Here is a 21,137-nt window from a genome sequence, read left to right on the forward strand (position 1 = left end):
CACTCTCATAAATGTCACGGTGTCATCAGTCCTGTGTTGTATATGTAGTGAGACAGAGACATGTGTAATGTCCCTGAAGGTAACGTTTCCTCTCTCCTGTCATGGTGTCATCAGTCCTGTGTTGTATATGTAGTGAGACAGAGACATGTGTAATGTTCCTGAAGGTAACGTTTCCTCTCTCTCCTGTCATGGTGTCATCAGTCCTGTGTTGTATATGTAGTGAGACAGAGAAATGTGTAATGTTCCTGAAGGTAACGTTTCCCCTCTCTCCTGTCATGGTGTCATCAGTCCTGTGTTGTATATGTAGTGAGACAGAGACATGTGTAATGTTCCTGAAGGTAACGTTTCCTCTCTCTCCTGTCATGGTGTCATCAGTCCTGTGTTGTATATGTAGTGAGACAGAGAAATGTGTAATGTTCCTGAAGGTAACGTTTCCTCTCTCTCCTGTCATGGTGTCATCAGTCCTGTGTTGTATATGTAGTGAGACAGAGACATGTGTAATGTCCCTGAAGGTAACGTTTCCTCTCTCCTGTCATGGTGTCATCAGTCCTGTGTTGTATATGTAGTGAGACAGAGACATGTGTAATGTCCCTGAAGGTAACGTTTCCTCTCTCTCCTGTCATGGTGTCATCAGTCCTGTGTTGTATATGTAGTGAGACAGAGACATGTGTAATGTCCCTGAAGGTAACGTTTCCTCTCTCCTGTCATGGTGTCATCAGTCCTGTGTTGTATATGTAGTGAGACAGAGACATGTGTAATGTCCCTGAAGGTAACGTTTCCTCTCTCCTGTCATGGTGTCATCAGTCCTGTGTTGTATATGTAGTGAGACAGAGACATGTGTAATGTTCCTGAAGGTAACGTTTCCTCTCTCTCCTGTCATGGTGTCATCAGTCCTGTGTTGTATATGTAGTGAGACAGAGAAATGTGTAATGTTCCTGAAGGTAACGTTTCCCCTCTCTCCTGTCATGGTGTCATCAGTCCTGTGTTGTATATGTAGTGAGACAGAGACATGTGTAATGTTCCTGAAGGTAACGTTTCCTCTCTCTCCTGTCATGGTGTCATCAGTCCTGTGTTGTATATGTAGTGAGACAGAGAAATGTGTAATGTTCCTGAAGGTAACGTTTCCTCTCTCTCCTGTCATGGTGTCATCAGTCCTGTGTTGTATATGTAGTGAGACAGAGACATGTGTAATGTCCCTGAAGGTAACGTTTCCTCTCTCCTGTCATGGTGTCATCAGTCCTGTGTTGTATATGTAGTGAGACAGAGACATGTGTAATGTCCCTGAAGGTAACGTTTCCTCTCTCTCCTGTCATGGTGTCATCAGTCCTGTGTTGTATATGTAGTGAGACAGAGACATGTGTAATGTCCCTGAAGGTAACGTTTCCTCTCTCCTGTCATGGTGTCATCAGTCCTGTGTTGTATATGTAGTGAGACAGAGACATGTGTAATGTCCCTGAAGGTAACGTTTCCTCTCTCCTGTCATGGTGTCATCAGTCCTGTGTTGTATATGTAGTGAGACAGAGACATGTGTAATGTCCCTGAAGGTAACGTTTCCTCTCTCCTGTCATGGTGTCATCAGTCCTGTGTTGTATATGTAGTGAGACAGAGACATGTATATTTAATACAAGAATATATATAAAAGAATATAGAGTAGAATGATGGTCGTGGTGCTAAAACGATGCTGTTAGGCATTTAGTGCTAATGTTAGCATCCTAAAATGCTAAACTAAGATGGTGAACATGATAAACATTAGCATGTTAGCATTTTTATTGTTTGCACGCTGATGTTAGTGTTTATCTAAACGCATCATTGTCCAACTAAATTCTCACAGCCAAAATCATTTGTAACATTTATATTTCAAATATTTTTATCTTGTTTTATTACATTATTCGATGTTACAACCACAAATGTCGACCTCATGGAGGCGTTAAGTAAGTTAAGTATTTTTCTGCTACTTTATAATTCTACATTACATCTCAGAGGTAAATATTAAACTTTTTCATTCATATTTTCTAAATACTTAGAATGACAAACTGTTAAACGACTAGTTACGTCCGTTAGCTAGCGTAAGCTAACATTTTCAGCTACTGTAATAACCGAGCTAAAATAATTAATTACTTAAGCTCGTTATCTACGTTAGCTTAGTGACTTCCATCGCCCCTCCCTGAACTGTAAATGAAAAATAAAAGATCATAAAATTCAGAATATATAATTAAGAGTTTTGATCACATTTTATATTAACATGTGGCTTAACAACTTTTACCGTACACATATTTTAGACACCGAAAGAACAGATGAACAATAAAATTGTTTTATTAATAATAATAATTTTTTTCCACCACAATAAAATTTAACAAAGGCTCACTAGAAAAGTGTTGACTTCTGTGTTCTGTACAGTAGATACAGTACATTGTAAAACTGGCCGCCGCGTGGCACAGCAGCGCATTCATCCCCCCCCCCACCCCCCCTCAAAATTATTATTCAAACATTTTTCCACATTATTTACAGATAAAATCCACAATAAAACCCAGCTGGCAAACGTCACAGAAATACAGCGCAGCTTCACGGTAACAGCGGCTAACGGAGACCTCCCGATACAAGCGGAAATGGCTAACGAGCTAGTAGGCTAGTTAGGCTACAGGTGCTTTCACAATGCTACCAGGAGGTCAGTTCAACTTCATGTTTCTGTGACTGCAGCCTGTTAATAATAAAAACACTATCACATGTTCTCCTTCCCTCCGTCCACCTACTCTCTGTCTTACTTCCTACCTGTCTGTCTTACTTCCTGCCTGTCTGTCTGTTTGAGCAGCTAGCTCTCGGCTTGCTTTGTAAAGGAATGCACTTTGGTAGATTCAACCAAATGCCCTGGGTGTTAGTCACAACAATGACAACAGTAATATTCATAATAACAACAATGATAACTGAGCAGTCTGAGGTACCAACATGAAAAAGAAAAGAAATATGGATGCACCGATTAATCGGCCAAACATCGGAATCGACCGACATTCGCCTTGTTGATGGCAAATAAGATGACATTCACTGGTGGCAGATATTGTGTCGCATCAGGAGGCTGCGAAGGCTTTTGAAGCAGTTAACATCTGACAGGGTACTCTCTTCAGTTTAGTCAGCAGAAAAACCACGGGCCCAATCTTCATGAAACTTGGAAGAAGACAAACATTATTGTTCACATATGGAATTGGCCTTGGCGGTGGTCTGAGCTCTCCAAAGGGCCCGTCTAGTATTAAAGGGGTCATACATTTATTAGTACGATTTAAAGATGAACATTTTCTTTAGAAGGAAGATTTCTTTGAGTCTCGGGCACAAAATGGGGAATAAATAACAAAAACATCAGCTAATCGGCCCAGAGTTACACAATCGGTGCATCCATAAAAAGAACGCTTTAAAACCACGTTAATGCTAACAGCTAGCAGGTATACACTTGCTATGTGCTACTAGCAGTCAGTTAGCAGTTGGCTAGTGTTAGCTTCACTGTAGAGAAACATCAGTGCAGCAGCTAGCGGCTGGACGCTAGCGATCGGCTAGTGTTAGCTTAGCCCTGTCGTCAGCAGGCGTCGGGGCCAGGCTGTCGACAACGAGGCGACAGTTGGCTGATATGTGTCTGTACATTGTGCAGCCATGTTTTACACCCCAACACACACACACACACACACACACACACACACGCGCTTGATGTCAGTGTATGTTCACAGCTACACTTGGTGCTCCGCTGGCTCTGTAAACAACATGGAAGCACATTTCTACCAAAACACGTTCTTAAAAATCTGACCTTTTAGGAATGACAATAAAAATAAATGTTAAATCAAAATTCTGAGTGAATATTTCGCCTTTCTAAGTAAAAATGAGGCTATTTTCTTATCATTTTCTAACAAAATGATAATTTAGTGATTTAGATATGACTTTCATTTCAAATGAGGAATTACTAAAACAAATAACACTCGTGATTCTAACACTTCGTCACATTTGTTGATTAATCTCATAACTTTTACAATCTTAGTCCGACAAACTTTGAACTGATTTTCTTCGATCTGTTATTTGATTTCATTCTTTTCTAATTTGAACATTTGCATTATGTTGTGTGTGAACTCTTGATTTACCTCGAGTATTTCTATATTCTAGCCTTCCTCGCTTCATTATGTTTTGTGTTTCCGTGGCGAGATTTACTTCTGCTAAATTGAATCTTGAATCCCGGAGAATATTACCCGTCTCCACCAAGTCTTGAATCATTTTCTAATTATTTCTTTGGAATTTAATTCCTCAAATGTATGTTTTGTTCTAATTCACAGTTTTAAACAGAACTACAGTGCAATTTTTACACTTTGTAATAATGATTATGCTAATGCGAGTACTTCCTCAACGAGGGACAAAACGCTTCGTTTGTCCCCGAACAAATCAAATCAAATATTCTCTTCGTACTTTTAAAGCCTCGTTATTGTTCGTGCAAAGCATTTGATTGACTCTTTGTAAATTCTGCACAAAGATACTCTTATTTCTCCATCGTCACACTTTGTTTGGGGGGGGGTCAGAGGTCACATGGTGTCTTTGGGCTTTGCTTAAAAATAAACTAGGAACCAATCAGCTCGCAGACTTTGCCGCCAAAACTCACTTTGACATCACCGTGAGTCGCACCAAAGATATTCTAAATGATTATGTTTTAAATACATTGTTGCTATGACATCGGCGCTGTGAATGTGTGTGTGTGTTGGGGGGGGAGGAGGAGCGTAATCATGGCGATGAGATACTGAAGGCACAAAGTTACGACTCTCAGCGCTCTCCTAAAAAAATAAAAAAATCACAATCAACCAACCAATCAAATCCTTAGAAAACAAACAAACAAATAAACATCACGAGCCGGTCGAGTCTGTTTCACATCGTCAGTTCCTTCTGCGCGTCACGCCGTCCTCGTCCCCACGTGCTACTTCCTGCCTCCTCCTCCTCGTCCCAGTACGACTCGACTTCCTGCGGGTGCGTTCAAGTACAGCTGTGGTTTTGTACGTGTGCGTGTGTGTGTTTGTGTGTGAGGGAACAAGCTTTAAGAAAAACCTCTCGTAACGTCGACACACACTGCTACATACAACACACACACATTCAAGTATGAACTGCACATCATAGTAAATATGTAGATTAATAAATATTAATTAAAATTGTAGTAAATAAATAACTCCCGTCCCCGATCACATCGATAGATGCATTTGACCTTTGAGCAATCTGCTGTATCTGTTGTACACACTCTGTGTACTTGCTGTATCTGTTGTACACACTCTGTGTACTTGTACTGCTTGTTGTGATGATCTCATTAAGGTCCAGTCACACCAGGAAATAGCAGCGAGTGAATCCTTCATGTGATGTTAGCGATAAAGTCGCAGGACAGACACCGACACAAGTTTAGGTTTTATAGAAGTTACAGGATATAAGAAATAATGTTTCACGGTCGGCCAAAAGCAAACACTAATTGTATTTTATTGTATTGTTAAGATGCACAACGGATTAATAATGAGAGATCCTACTTATGTAAAGAGCATTTGTAGTGCGCATAAAAAACAATTTATGTTTTAATTTTGGTGTTCGTCTCTTTCAAATGACTTAAATATTTTTGACTGCTTTGTTTTTTTCCTGCACTGTTACGTTACGTTACGTTACGTTACACCTGAAATAACCTGAAAATTAACGCTTCCCACATTGTTTTACGTTCCTTCGATGTTTCATCGGAGCTCCTTCAAAGACTTCGTCTCCTTCTGCATTTAATGGCACCTGATTGGTGAATTAGTGCCACAAACGGCGACTAACCCTGACATAGAAACATGCATTAATCTGCATTAATCTGCATTAATCTGCACCAACTCTTTGCTTTCTCATCTTAAAATCAACCCGTTAGTTTTGAATTGCTCTTTATGTAATTTATAATTGTGTCTGTGTGTCTGCAGGACACACTGATGTGACTGGACCTCTTTCTAATGATGTTATTTGTTTACATGGATATGTTTAGTGTCTAAATTCTCTCAGAAGTGTTTATTACTCTGAAAGAAACCCTGAATTAAAAGCGGAGCGCCTGTCATTGTGCTGCTCACGAGGCTTTCGTTCCAAATAAAAAGTCCACTTCTCGTCTGAGTGTCCTGTTAAATCACCAAAGAGACAAAGTTTAACCAGAAGTTGTTTCTGGAGACCAGCTGACCTCTTCCTGTACCTTCAGGCTATATCTGCTGCCGGGCTCCGGTTACATGAAGAGCTCGTAAAACGCCTTTATTCTTCAGACGCAGCGGCTGCTCATAGACTTGTTTTAATCGATTATTTAAAGCTGTTAAATCCTGACAGCCCTGCATCGTCTCTTCCTCCAGTTTTACAGCCGTCTACACAAACACTCTGACGTTATGCAACATGTATGTTTGGCGTCATGTGAAGGCTGGAGCTCCATTAGGGCGCAAAATACAGATTTGCCTCGACAATCATTGATTTTTCTTTTCTTTTCATTAATTCACAAAATAAATAATTTAAATATTGTTTTTAAAATGATCCAGAAGTCGAGAGATACTATATTGTTCTTTTAGCGTTCTGTTGCACGACGGCGTATTGGGGCCATTGTAGGTCAAAATAATACAAATATTTGCGATGAAACTCTAATTTCTCTAAATGTATTCTTGGATATTTCTGACTTTATGATCTCAGGGAAATTTCACATTTTCAAAGTTTGACATTCTGAAATGTTTGACTTTAATCTTGAAATATTACCCACCTCCCCCAGAATAAATATGTTTACCTTTATGACACGTTCATTTCCCTGATTCAGCCAATTAAAGTCTCGTCTGCTGCTTCGTGTCGCAGCCGCACATTCATTTTACAGACTTCGGTTGTTAAAATAACTCTCTTTTCTTTTGTATCAGAGCCCTTTGATTTAACTTGATTTATAACTTCATATAACAGCCTTCACTCTTCTTCTCCATCTTCACAGCTCCCTTCTGCCATTTTGCATCCTTGATAATCAGATTTGGTTAATTAAATAGGGACCAAAACGGTGCGACCTCACCTTAAACATACTTCTTTGAACTCCTTTGTCTTTCTAACCTTCAGAAAAAACGAAAAACAAAATCACTCTAAATCTGTGCTTCGTAAGGCTGGGCAGTGGAGAGCTAACAGGCTATGGCTAAAAAAAGGCTAAGGCTAGCCACCAGACTGCCAAAAAGGCAAATAGTGAGCCAGCTATAGCTAGCTGACTGATTTAAAGTGTGTACAAAAGGTAGTAAAGTGACACCTAAACACTCACAAATAGCTGTCTAACGACTAACCCGTCGTTGTTAGCTAGTTAGCCAGTTAGCCAGCTGACAGGCACAAAGCTAGTTCGATAACACAGGCTAGCTAAGAAAGTTAGCCAGCTAACAGGTAGATGCTTCAGTTTGGATTTGTTTTGATTATTAGTGTACTCAAGTCAAAAGTAATGACAAATGTAAAACCAATGTTCCCCAAACTGAAACGTAACAAAAGATTATTTCATACTGATATGACGAGACAAAGATTAGCGAGCTAATCGTTGTGTTTTTGCAGCTGTTACTTGTAGTTTTACGAGGATATATCCGACTTATTTGTCAGTAAAGCACACATATCACCAGACAAGTGTCTGCAGATATAACCCTGTAAGACTAAGGTCATACAAAGTAGTTTTTGGTGTCGATTAATCAGCTCAGCTAAATAGATTCTGTGGTAAAAACATAAAAAGCCTGTTCCCTCCGTCAGCACCATGTTTCTGTGATGTGTTTGAGTGTTTGGAGCTACAGAGTGATGAGTTCAGATTATCTGAGCAGCCACACAATCATTTTAAACTTGTGCGGTCACTTCCTGTCTCGCTGCTCACTCACAACGTGTCTCTTTTCTGAACGCACCCCAGTTTATCCATAAAGTTTCCTTCAGCTCGGCGTCCCAGCCTGGCCGCTCTGCACATTTTCAAATCCCCCGTCACGTTGTTTCCACGTCTGTGTTTTCCCCGAACACCGCTGTGAACACCGGCGTGAAAAAAACAAACGCTCCTTGAAACTGGACAAACCAGTTTTTATTTCAGTTCCACGAGCTTCACGTCTCCCGCCACAGCGAGCGGGGTGCGTTCACTCTCAGCTGACCAGTTTGGGCAGCACCGTCCGAGGCTGGATGTTCCCGTTGGCATCGGTGATCGCTGCCAAGTTAGTCCTGGTTTTGGAGGAGGAGGACGTGGTGGTGGTTGAGGAGGTGGTGGCGAGCTTCGAGATGGATGTGATGGCGCCGTCGGTTGTCATGGTGGTGCCTCGTTTGGAGGAGGAGGAGGTCTTTTCCCCCACGGTGGTTCCCGTCGGCGGCTTGGGGAGTCGTCTCCTCAGCCATGGGTGGCGCAGCGCCTGGCTGGGCGTCATCCTGAGCGCCGGGTCCCACTCCAGACACTGTTTGAGGAAGTCCAAGAACAGCGGGTCGTCGCAGCCCTTCAGCGCCGCGCTCCAGTCCTTGCTGCCCGGCGCGCCGCGTACCTTCCCTCGCCGCGAGCGGCCGGCGTTCAGCACGGTGGTGCCGTCGGGCAGCGTGGTGACGGTGCAGTACCGCGGGTAGCCTTTGGACGACACAAAGTTCTTGGCTCTCTTGGAGGCGTCGAGCAGCTTCTGGCCGGGCATGCCCAGGAGCTCGATGATGCAGGCCAGCTGGTCGGCTTCAGTCTTCGCCCGGCAGCAGCGGGTAGCCGGTCAGCAGCTCGGCCAGGATGCAGCCCAGAGACCACATGTCGATGGGCATCCCGTACCTGGAGCCTGCAGGACAGGGACGAGAGGCACGAGTCAAAATCTAGATTCAACAATTATATTTCTCTTTGTTTTCACTGATGGTGCTGTAATGCCCTCACACGTCATGTTCATCAAAGAACACAAGAAAGATCTGCGAATAAATACACATTATTTCTCAATCTGTTGTTTCGACTGATGGGTTGATTTCCTTCCTCCCAGGCAGCCACTGGTTTACACCAGTAAAGAAAAAGATCAGTTACAAGTCATGACGAAGTCTGCGACGCTAAAAGACTTAGCAGAACACGGGCTGAAACCGCTGCATGAGCTCCCACATTAAGTACCACATGGCGACAACCAAACTTAAAAGTCTCTTTTCATGAAATGAATTGAAGCTTGTGGGCAAAGACGTAGAGAAAAGCTGAAAAGCGTTCTTACCTAGAATGACCTCTGGCGCTCTGTAGAAGCGCGACTGGATGTAGGTGTAAACTCTCTGATGTTCGTAACAGCTAGAACCAAAATCTATGACCTGCAGAGAGACAGAAGAATATTTTACAGACGGGTCAACAAGCCTTTAGAGGCACAGACTCCCACAGAGAGTCTTTGGTCTCACCTTGATGCCGCTGCGTCCCTGCTGCTTGAGTAGAATGTTCTCGGGCTTGAGGTCGCAGTGGATGATGCGGTTCTTGTGCAGAGAGTCCAGACACTGCAGGATGGAGTGGGCGAACTTCCTGACCAGCGGGAGGCTGAAGCCCTGGAACTTGTTCTTCTTGATGAGCTCGTACAGGTTCATGCTGAGCAGCTCGAAGGTCATGCAAATGTGGTTTCGGAAGGTGAAGTTCTCCAGCATGTGGATGACGTTCATGCTCGAGTCCTTGTCCTGCTTCCTCAGGTGCTCCAGGATGCGGATCTCCTCCGCCGCCTGCCGGTGGAAGCGCTTCTCGTTGCGGACCATCTTCAGAGCCACGTGGGTCTGAGACTTGTGGTCGAACGCCTTCACCACCTGCAGGAGAAACACTTTCATGAAATCAACACACCAGATCGCTCTTACTGTCATCAGCTGATGATAATCTGTCCAATGAATGTTTCATGTAAGCGAGGAGAAGAAGATTTGGATGCAAAAAGTAACATTTCAAACTTATTTTATTATTAATAACGACTATTAAACACATTAGATCCTGTTTTAATATTATTACATCATCGTATTTATTATAATAACAACAACAGCTTTAAAACATTCGCTGTCTACTTTTATTTTGAGTGTGAAAGTAAAAACAACATTTGTGTTTAAAGGATCAGATCTGAGAGGAGCGATGAGAAGTCACATGCTTCACACGCGTCATCATTAAGGGGGTGTAAACGGAGCTGCAGTGGCATCAACCATCGCTGGCAGTGCTGTTAGTCGTACCTGTCCAAAGCTGCCCTTGCCGATGACCTTCAGGACTTCGTAGCGGTAGGAGACGTGGTCGTGTGGAACGTGAATGTAGGATCCCTGATCGTCGTCGTAGCCGCCGTTGTTGGCTCCGCCCATGACCCCTGACCTCTTCTTTGCATTCGGACCAACAAAGTACACTGAGGAGGAGGAGGAAGCATGTGATCATTCGTCCTTCGGATCATTGTTTTGTTACCTGTAGAAGTTTAAACCCGCTCACCTTCGGGGTAGCTGAACACCTCGTGGTGTTCCAGCGACGACATTTTGGACATGAACTGCTTCATGGCCTGCTCCGGGGTCAAGGAGGCGGGCTTTGGCTTGCTGTCCGTCGACTTGTTGGAGGCGGCGCTGCCCTGCCGACAGTGGTGAGGGGGCTCCGACGCCGAGGTCTGGCGGTCGGGCAGCGGCAGGCCCGGCCGCGTGGAGCTGAGAGGAGCCAGGCCGTTGGGCTGGGAGGTCAGCACCGGACGCTTGTTGGTGTTCTCCTCGTACAGCTGGGTGACGTGGACCTGCGACTGCGACGACAGCTGGACGGCATCCGACATGGCGGATTTAGAGCCTCCCTGAGGGGGAAACACAAAGAGAGACAGATCAGCCGAGAAGAACAACTAAAGATTTCAATGAGCATCGGACGCTTAAAGAAATCAATAGAAATGCTGAAATGGGTCAACAAGTATACCCGAGTGGCCCAAGTAAAGTCTGGGAAACACGAGTCTTAAATGTCGGATGTCAGGGGGTTCTTGAACACAACATGAGAGACGCTGGCCTGGAGATACGTAACATTCGTTTCTGTCGCGGCAGACGGGAATATCTTTGATCATTACCGGTATTCTCTCGCAGCCTCACCTCATGTTTCCTGCTGTCTGTCGAAACCAACGTGAAAACAGAATTATGTCCACAAATGTTTCTCTCCAATGAATAACTCACACATTCATAGAAACATAATAACAGAGACGCCTCTCCGTCTCACTTTATCTCTTTGTCTCTCGCTCAGTGAGTCACTCACTGTTGTCGTGGTGACCAGCACACCTGGGTCCTTTCATAACACGCACACACACACGCACACACACGCACACACACCCGCACACACCCGCACACACAGGGTTCAAAGACCTGCTGTTTATGTGTGTGTGTGTTGTAATCGAGCCAGTGTGAGGATTAAGGTATCAAAACAAGGAAGTGAGTCAAGAGAAATCGAAACAATAACACACACACACACACACACAGACAGTAGTTGGGGTGTGTGTGTCAGTAGTTACAGTGACATACATATAAGGGCAAAGTGTGGACTCCGCCTTCATCTGACAACACCGTGTGTGTGACACACACACACACACACACACACACACACACACACACACACACAAAAATAGTCACTCTGAACGTAATAGAGTAAATAAATGCTGAATCAGTTCCCTTATACCATTAGTCCTGTGTGTGTGTGTGTGTGTGTGTGTGTGTGTGTGTGTGTGTGTGTCTGTGTGTCCTTCACACCAGCCTATAAACCAATCAGCTGTTAAAAGTATCGGGGAGCAGGGGGCTATTATTAGCCGCGAGGCTACAGCTGACAGTTCCAGAGAACTGCTGCTCTTTGCTTCACAGAGCGCTAACACCAAGCTAACACAGCTAACCAGCTAACACGCTAACTGCAGCTCGCCTTCTAATGCCAGCATGTACACATACACGGGTATTTCTGTAAACATAGTGGAGACGAATTTAGTGATTTTTAAAACGTAGTTACAAAGCTGCTGTGAGGTTACTGAAGCCTCTCCTACAAATCAAGTGTCACTTGTTTCCCCTCAGTTTTGTTCACTTGTAATTCTCCATTTTTCTTTGTTCGTTTACAGTTTCTTTGTTAACGTCACAATAATTGTGCAGAACAAAACCAAAGTCGGCCTCCTGCTCATGTAGGCAGCAGTATTATAAAAACCCACAACAAGGTCAGCAACGCCTGTGATTTGTTATCTATGTTGAATTAACCGCTGGTAGTCGAGGCTGCTGAGGTGTCACGTGATGGGGGTGTGACAAATCAGGGAAAGATACGCCGTGACCAAACTAAAAGAGCGTCAGAAGCATTTTCAATTGTGTCCGTTTGAGAGGTTCTAAAGCGGCGGAGGAGTGTAGACGCTAGGCATGAACGTAGCAGAGGTTACGAGTGTAGAAGTGTCCTGATGCAGCGGCGGGTCGGTGTGAGGACCAGCCAGCGTGTGTTCGTACCGCCAGGGCGTTGTGGTTGTTGTTGCGAAGTCGCGGCAGCGCGACAGGCGACGTTGTCTGAGAGCCACTGTGACCTGGAGAGTACACCGGCACGCCCACTTTGCCTGAAAACAAAAAGACAGAGACGGAGGTCAAGCTTCATCTTTGAGAGAGATGGAGCCGCACGCCGTCACGTTACGCGAGCCCAAAATATGTCTTACAATAGTTTGCGTTTGTGTGATCGACGGTCATATCCACACTGTGAACCGTGCAATTATATAAAAACACAAACTGCTCATTTCTGACATTCTTCACATCATTTATTTGACATTTTCTTCTGAGAAGCGAAGAGGTTTTCACATCCAAGGACTTTGGTGTGTCGGTGCGTAACATACACAGTGAGAGAAAGGTAATATGGGAAAAGAGAACAAATCAAATACAATACAAATATGAAAAATGACTGTGGGTATGTTCAGTATATCTAAATTAAAAGTGGACGATATGTGCAGCTGTGGTCGTTCGAGTATGAGCGAGAGGACCAGTGAATGTTTTACATGGTAAATAACTGAAATGATTAGTCGATAGTCAAAGTATAACTCTACTACTTGTGTTGATGTGTATTTTCCAGCCTCTAGACGAGATAACCCCGAACCTTCAGCCTCGCGTAGCTGAAAACTGCACGCAGGGGGAAGCTACCTTTCAGCACAAGAAAAAGAGGAGACCTTGTGGTTTTAGTACGTTGTCATCGTCGTGGGATTACCAGGTTTGAGCTTTGACCAGCAGACGACATGTCAACCTTTCAGAGTACAAGATGTGTCGATGCCTCCCTTCAACATACCAAATATCACATGGCATGAAGAGCTCGTTACGTAACACACATATCAGGAACACGCTTGTCAAGCTCCCAAAATACTCGAAAGTGGTCCGAATCCCTCCGACAAGCTGCCGTGTTTTCACAGAGAGAAAACCAATCAGGGTTAGATTAGATATGTTTTGACTGACAGATTAATATTATTATTACCCTCCTCCATATGAAAGAGGTATTTTTAAAAAGTGCCAGGACGCCATCTCTGAACCCAGGGGTCGGGAGCCAGAAAAGCCAAATATTATTTTATGCATTTCCTTGAGAGCCATATATTTAATACATTTGAATGCAACTTTATGCGTGCATTCTTTAAGAATAACACGTCTCCGAGTACTAACAGGTATCAGTGTTGCATTGAGCAGGTGCTCTTATTAAATAAACTAAACTCTTACTCAAGGCAACTATGATTTCACCGCTTATGTCTGTTGTTGTTGTTGTTGTTCTGTATTTTAGCGCCTTGAGATTGCTTTTAGCTTTGAAAGGCGCTTCACAAATACAATTTATTATTATTATTATATCCGGCCCGCGAGAAAATATCACATGTCTGTCATAACTGGCCCGCCGGTTTTGGTAATTAAATCAATGCATGGCACAACCACGGGGAAACACATTCGAGGAAGAATCTAAATGTGTGAATGAAATGAAAGTTTTTGGAAAGCAAAGGGAAACACAGCACAGATCTCTGGGACGATGTGAGCTGCACAACGAAGCATCTCACAGTTAAACCTGCAGCTTCAGTGTGATCACGGACATGTGTGATGCCGAGCTGCCCGTGGGAGACTCTGATGCACAAGGAGACTTTAAAGTGAACTGCTCAGCAACCCGTTTGCAGTTGACTTAAATATGTTCCATATCTTTTTGCACTTTATCCAATTCAATAAATGTGGACCGTGTTTGTCCCTCGACGTAGTCCCAGTTTTTAATGTTGGCCCTCTCTGTGATTGAGTTTGACCCCCCCGGTCTACGGCTTGCTTCGTGCAGTTTCTCCTCAGCTGTTTCGCGAAGGGCAGGGCCACACACACACACACACACACACACACACAGACACACACACTTAATGTTTAGATCATGTAAGCTGTTGTTGCACATTGAATACATGTTTGCATAGGTGCACGTTTAGATTTCAGTTTGGAAGTCGAAGCTCAGCTGCTGTAACGACGTGTGACAGTCAGAGCCTTCAGGACAAAATGTTCCCTTTGAAATGATTTTTGATCTCACGGCTATAACAGCATAAAATCCAGCTTCCTATTATATCAGCTTCACATCTGCAGCCCGGCTTCAACACTTTGTACTATTTCCCACCAGATTGAGACATTTCCTCGTGTTTGGACAACAACATGATGTTCTCCTGGTTTCCTGCATCACAGCTAATGTTGATGCTAATATCTGAAATGTCCCAGACTGTAAAGAAAAACAATGAAATCTTTGTGTTTTTCCCCACAAAAAAACTGGCATTTAAAAAGGGTTGAAATTCTGAAAATGAATATTTGATAGTTATGATCAGGACTGAAGTTTGTATAAAAATGTAAAAGATATGAATATATCATTGTATGGCAGTCTTTTGATGGATAAGGAACCATGTCTCTGTTATATGTCTCTGAGAAAGTAGAACTTAAGGCTGAGCTGTTGCATCGTATCGCATTAGGTTTTACAGGTGTACCTAACAAAGTGGCCCCTGAACTGAACCGGACTGACCCAGGCCAAAGGGATCCAGTGCAGGTTGACTCAGTCTAAGGAGGATGAAGGTTTTAATATAACCTGATAATCCTCATTGCCTGCACCTCTCTTTCTCTGCAGCTTCACCTCCTGTGACAGCTCAGAGGTCAGAGGTCATGGCGGACCACTATCTTAATACTGAGTGATAATACGCTTTGTACTTTGACCGACTTTATGTTCCACCGTTCTTAACGGCTTCTACTTCAGACAGAGGTTCCTGCCTCACTAAAGACTTCTTCTCTCTGACGCAAACAGGAAGACACAATAATGTTTCCTCTTTAACGGGAACCTCCCCGAAGGAATGGTGTGGTGTTATATATAATAGTGTTTTCCATTCTGCAGTGGAGCACCGCCGTGAGTCCAAGAACAAGTGTCTGTGGTTAGTTCAAATGTCTGTAAACAAAGCAGGACGTTCGAGTGTCTCTTATCTAAGCTGCTAAAAATCAGTTGAACAAGTGAAGTGACGATAACGTTGTTGGTAGCCCACCGGTCTGGCTAACGCTACGCTACGCTAACGCTACGCTAACATGCCGAGTGTGATTTTAGCTGTCCGGTTTAAACAGAACAGTGTTGCCGTCTTGGCCTCATTGTTCTCCGTCAAGTACGATGTTTTTATTATTATTATTATTATTATTATTATTATTATTATTATTATTATTATTATGATGATTCAGTTACAACGACCGTTTCTATGTAAATATAATAAACAGAATTATAAACCTGATGCAACTACATTACGTAATATAACTACAGCATGTTAGCAGCACTATAGTATGTTGAATGAACTACTAAATGTAACATCAGATAATGTCCTATGATTATTAATAATTAACTTATACTGCAGGTGCTTCTGTACACGGTATGATAACCGTCAACTTTAATACTGCCGTATACCGTTACACTCGTACTCTGAAGGCAAGGTAAAGCGCTGAAAATATTCTAAATATAGCGTGCACTTTGATTTTTTAGGTGTCTAAAATACGTCCACAGTAGAACATTGTTCAGCTTCCTGCTTGTACTCGTGTCCGTTTCTACAATCTGCATCTACTGCAGTAATACACTGACCGTGTGCCTCATACAACCACTTCAAACAATCCGAACTGTACCTTTTAAGATCACATAAAAGTCAACACCTGGCTGGCAGATCTCAAAGCTGTGCATTGAATGGAAACCCTCACAGGCCACCGTCCAGCTCTCAGCCGCTTCCTGTTCGCGCAGGTTAAAGCAGACAGATGGTCTCTGCTTCTAATCTGTAATCCTGCTAATGAGGAAGACGCACACTGCTCACTGCCAAGTAAAACAACTCCATACACGTACGAGTACAAACAACACAGCCTCTAGTGTGCAGCATCCCTGTGATTCACAAACACGCAAACAAACACGAAAACAAACACGCCCTGAATCAGGAGTTTTACTTTCCTGCAGACTAAATGCAGAAACGATGAGTTGATTCACTGGTTACACAATTAGTGGATCATTTATCAAGCAAATATGAATACTTTCTGCTTTGAATATCTTTGGGTTTTAAACTGTTGGGCAAAACTACTTAAATGTGAAATAATAAAATACAACTTTTCCAAGTATCTTTCCAGGCCAGGAAATAACTACTTTCAAATGCCATGTCTTTTCCAGGTTTTTCATGACGTAGGAAGCAGCGAAAATACCAAAAACAAAAACTTTCTTTAGCTCCACGGGGCCTCCGGCTCTATATAACGATACTATACTGTGAACTGTACAGTACATACTGATAATGTACCAGGAATCTACACTGGAGAGCACATACAGTATCCCTGACAGATGCACACTAACCGGGCTGAATGTGAACTTGACACTGAGCTGGAAATACCAGAGCGCCGGCGAGCACGCCCGGCATGCTGCTCGACAGGACGAGTGGGATACAAATCTGCAGCAGCAACGTGAGCGCACACATGTAGCGCTGTGACGCTCAGCGGCTTCACATACTCACAGAGGTGCCTGAGTACAAAAAAAAAAGACGTAGAGACCAGCTGGAAACCATCAACTGGTTCCAACATTTTGAGTTCGCAGTGTAACTACATTAAGTGTAATTACAAGTCTAAAGGCTTCAGTATGTTTCAGTGCTTGTGAGATCGACAGGTTGTCTGGTACATATGCAGTTTACACGGGTAACGGTGGCAGATCTTTTAAATAAGTGGTCCTTGAATTCACGAGATAGATGAAAGCATGTTTTCACTTATAGGATTCATCATCAGCTGTAGCCAAGCTAATGAAGCTAATGTTAGCTCGAGTGTGATAAGAAAATCTTTAGGTGTCATTTCATTGTTCACTTCATCTGGTGAACAATTCCATATTTTACGCTGTGAAGCTCTTTTCTTTTTAAAACGGATTTATATTTTGTAAGAAACGCAAGAAAACTGCAGCCTGAAGCACGAACACAGTCTACAGGAGGAAAACACACTGGCGACAAATTCAAACCACTAATGAACTGGTTATAAAACCAGCAATATGATGAATGCATGTGGTGAGTAGAGCGAAAACAGATAATGCAGACACGGAGAGACAGACTACAAACATGAGGTCAACAGCCAGAAGAGATGCACAAATGTAACAGACCGATACGGTACGTCTATAAACTAAAAGACACGCTAAGGGGCTTCATAAACCGCAATGTATTGACAATACAGCACGCTAACGGTGAGCTAATAGTGCTAATATCAAGCATGAGAGTTGATCATCTTTGAGCTACATTGTTATGCCTGTTATGTAATGTTTGTAAACACACTCGGTCATAATTAATCCACTTACTGCTAGTAGTGGCTACTTAATGATGTGAAATACAAACATACATCCATCTCTGAATTATTTCATGAATACTAATGATCTTATTTAGAAATCGTGGGTCCGGCGAAAGAATAACACATGTTACTTTATCCACACGAGTTGCTGTCGTCATGATGGTCGAGCAATTTAAGACGAATGCCATGTAACCATAATGTCCCTAATTTGAATTTGACTCTTGTCATCTCCTTCTTTCTAAACACTTCGTCTTATTCTCAACGGTTTCCTCCACAAAACATCTTGAAAAAGAACTGACCCACTGGGTTAGTTGTGTATGTGTCCGTATGTATATGATCTGTAGTTTATACACTGTATTCATATACGTCCAGCTGTTTATTCTGTACAGTACAGTACTTATCAGCGCTATATATTTACTACTTACTGTACATATCGTATTGATATCTACCCTACGTTCTATAAATAACACTTTGACTGCTTTTTGCACTTCTGGTTCGATGCTAAACTGCATTTTGTTGTCTCAGTACTCGGTGCAACGTCAATTTAGTTGACTCTAATCCATTTAATCTAATCAGGGCGAGGTAAGGCCGGGGATAATAGCTTGTCTTACGTTTGACTCAAGGAATACGATTAGTTACAACAATATGTAATGCATCTTTAATCTATAATACTTCCAGTTATTACACACGCCATTATAGCTACTACAGTCGGGCTGATGCTGGACTTTTGAGGCGGATATAAACCGAAAAGTTAGATATAAAAGCGACATTTATTTGTTTTAAAACACACTTAAACAACCATTCTTTATGTTTGGTTATTACAGATATGAGACATTTTACAGTAGAATTATTGCATTTAGCGATACAGAAGCTGACACTGACCTGTTATATTGACAAGGCAACAATTAGTCAATAAATCGATGAGTTGATCAACAGAACAACGAACGACTATTTTCAATTATCACTTTTTTCAAGCAAAAATTGCGAAAAAATGCCCCAAAATTCTGATTCCAGCCTCTTAAATGAGGATTGTGTGCTTTACTTTGACATTTAACATTTAAAGGTAATGTTTTGGGATTTCTTGGTCTTTTAGTGGAAACAAAACAAGAAGTTTTTAGACTAAACGTTTAATAATAGAAATAATCTGCAGATTAATCGATAGCTCTGGGCTCTAATCGCAAAGTAACAGCTGTCTGTAACCAAATCAACATTAAATATTTACATTTAAATTCTTTTAAACCAGTAGAACATTCTATAAATAGCCATCTCCATGCTATAAACCTATTTTAATAGGATTAAAAAGAGTTTATAAAGCAGTAAAACAACAGGCTAACACAAAGCTACAGCACGAGCGTTGACGTATAATAACAGCAATAACAGCCTTAGCATGGTTGTCAAGCTACTTCAATGAGATAAGGTGTTTTTTAAGAGCTGACAGCTCTAATAAATACATTATTGCACATTATACTGACTTTAAAAACAACAAAAGAGAAGCAAACTGACCTCTGACTGAACTGAAGCTTTATTCTGTCTGCCGAGCTGGAGGCCAAAAAATATCCAGCAGCCGAAAACACACTAAAAACCACGAAATACCGAATTTAACATGAAACAAAAGCCCAAAAAACAACCTATTAATATACACCAGGCACTGAAAACAGTTGTAATACTGTTATATGGCGTTATAATTAAGCGAAATACAGCAGTAAACACACCGGGAAACCTGCTAGCGCTGTCACTTATCATGTTAGCTAGCTTTAGTTAGCTATAAATAAACCTGACAGACGGCAGGGAACGGCGCGAGCGTCTTTCAGCGTTTAGTTTCTACATCAACTGCCATTTTTAAAAATAAAATACAATTACAGATAATATAAAGAGCAGGGAAATAAAGCCTTTCTGTTCAGTAAGCTAGCAGCCCTTCCCCTCAAGTGTTTTTATCCGCTTCCGACGTATTACGTTCACATTTACGCTAAATTAAACGCATGTATTGAGAAGCAGGGGGATCAGCGGTGTGTCCCCGCGACACTGGCCGGGCTCAGGTGACCTCAGGCCGGCTACAGAGGCTGTGCTCACCCGTCGGGAGGACCGAGGATCCGGGCTTCTTGGTTAACATGGCGGCCGCTCCTCTCCCTCTCCTCTGGACACAGACGGACAGGATGCCTCCTCTTCCTCCATCTGCAGCTCCTCCTCTTCCTCCTCCCATACTCCTCCTCTTTATAATCCCCCTGTTCCTCCTTCACATGCACTTGATTGAGATTTATCTGAAATATACACACACACACACACACACACACACACACACACACACACACACATACATATATAATGCTTGATTATAAAACATATCTTTTGCAGAGTGTGTTACTGAACTCTTGACCGAGACTCTACGCTTTGTGCAAAGACAATGTTGATGAGGAACCTTTGGAAGTCCCAGCTCCACTCAGCAGTCGGTGGAAGAACCAAACCAGAGGGATGCTGTTGTGCTGTACAGAAGCAGATCCAATCACTGAACTGACGTTGTGTTTTGTTATCGACTCTAATAAAGTGCTGATGCTTGAACGACGTGTAGTTGTCAGATGGAAACGTAGCACAGATCTTTTGAATGGCACATGATGGCATTCTGTGGTTCTTACCAAGTATTCCCAGCAGACTCTCACCGGCGGTATGCCACATAGTGATGCATTCTGTAACATACAAGATAATACATGTCAATGGTAATCACTTCCACCTTATTTATCTGTGTATTCTGTAACTTTGCCAGAGGGACCATTCGACTCCCCATAAATACAAAGTTTCTGAGCTCTACACATTACACAAGTAACTTCCTCATTACGTGGCTCAGCACCTGCTTGTTGTCTGTCCCTCTTCACATACCTGTGGTAGGCTGTCTGCAACACCCAAACATCCAAACACTTTGATTTGAGTCCTGGGTGATCTGTTCTGCAGGTTGTTTGCACCATGTCCCTCATATTCATTGAGATCCTCCATGACATCCTTTTCTTGGCAGCAGCTCTTCAATTGCTTCCATAATTGTACAGTTTTCACATGTACACCTAAATGTACAAAAGAAGAGTGGTAAGGACATGTACACAATATGCAATATCCAGAGAAAAGGCCAATATTAACGTCATCTTAACGTCATACTATGTATATGCCTGTGTTTGACGACAGCTCGTAAGCACTATAGGTGAGACGGTCAGTATACAGACTATACTTTATAAACAGCGCTGACCTCCGGTCTGTTTGTTAGCTCATAGCTAATGCTTTATATACAGCCTCATAATATATGACGTTTGACATCAGACACAACGATAGAACCTCAACCGCAGAAACTTCGAGAAAGAATCAAGTTATCAAGCTTTACAGACGTCGATGTGTCCAAGTAGAGAAATAATTGAATATTTAGCGATCGA

General features: G+C 42.6%; 1 protein-coding gene across 1 annotated transcript; it reads right to left on the minus strand.

Annotated features, from left to right (window-relative positions):
- Nucleotides 1-2,289: 2,289 nt before the first annotated feature.
- dyrk2 (dual-specificity tyrosine-(Y)-phosphorylation regulated kinase 2) lies at nucleotides 2,290-19,911 on the minus strand. The gene is given in 8 exon segments (XM_029428016.1): nucleotides 2,290-8,681; nucleotides 8,683-8,774; nucleotides 9,183-9,273; nucleotides 9,358-9,747; nucleotides 10,153-10,316; nucleotides 10,397-10,739; nucleotides 12,394-12,497; nucleotides 19,798-19,911. Coding segments are annotated over 8 exon segments (1,791 nt in total). The 5' UTR covers nucleotides 19,838-19,911; the 3' UTR covers nucleotides 2,290-8,114.
- Nucleotides 19,912-21,137: the final 1,226 nt, after the last annotated feature.

This window comes from Cottoperca gobio, unplaced genomic scaffold, assembly GCF_900634415.1.
Source record: "Cottoperca gobio unplaced genomic scaffold, fCotGob3.1 fCotGob3_42arrow_ctg1, whole genome shotgun sequence".
Classification (NCBI taxonomy): domain Eukaryota; kingdom Metazoa; phylum Chordata; class Actinopteri; order Perciformes; family Bovichtidae; genus Cottoperca; species Cottoperca gobio.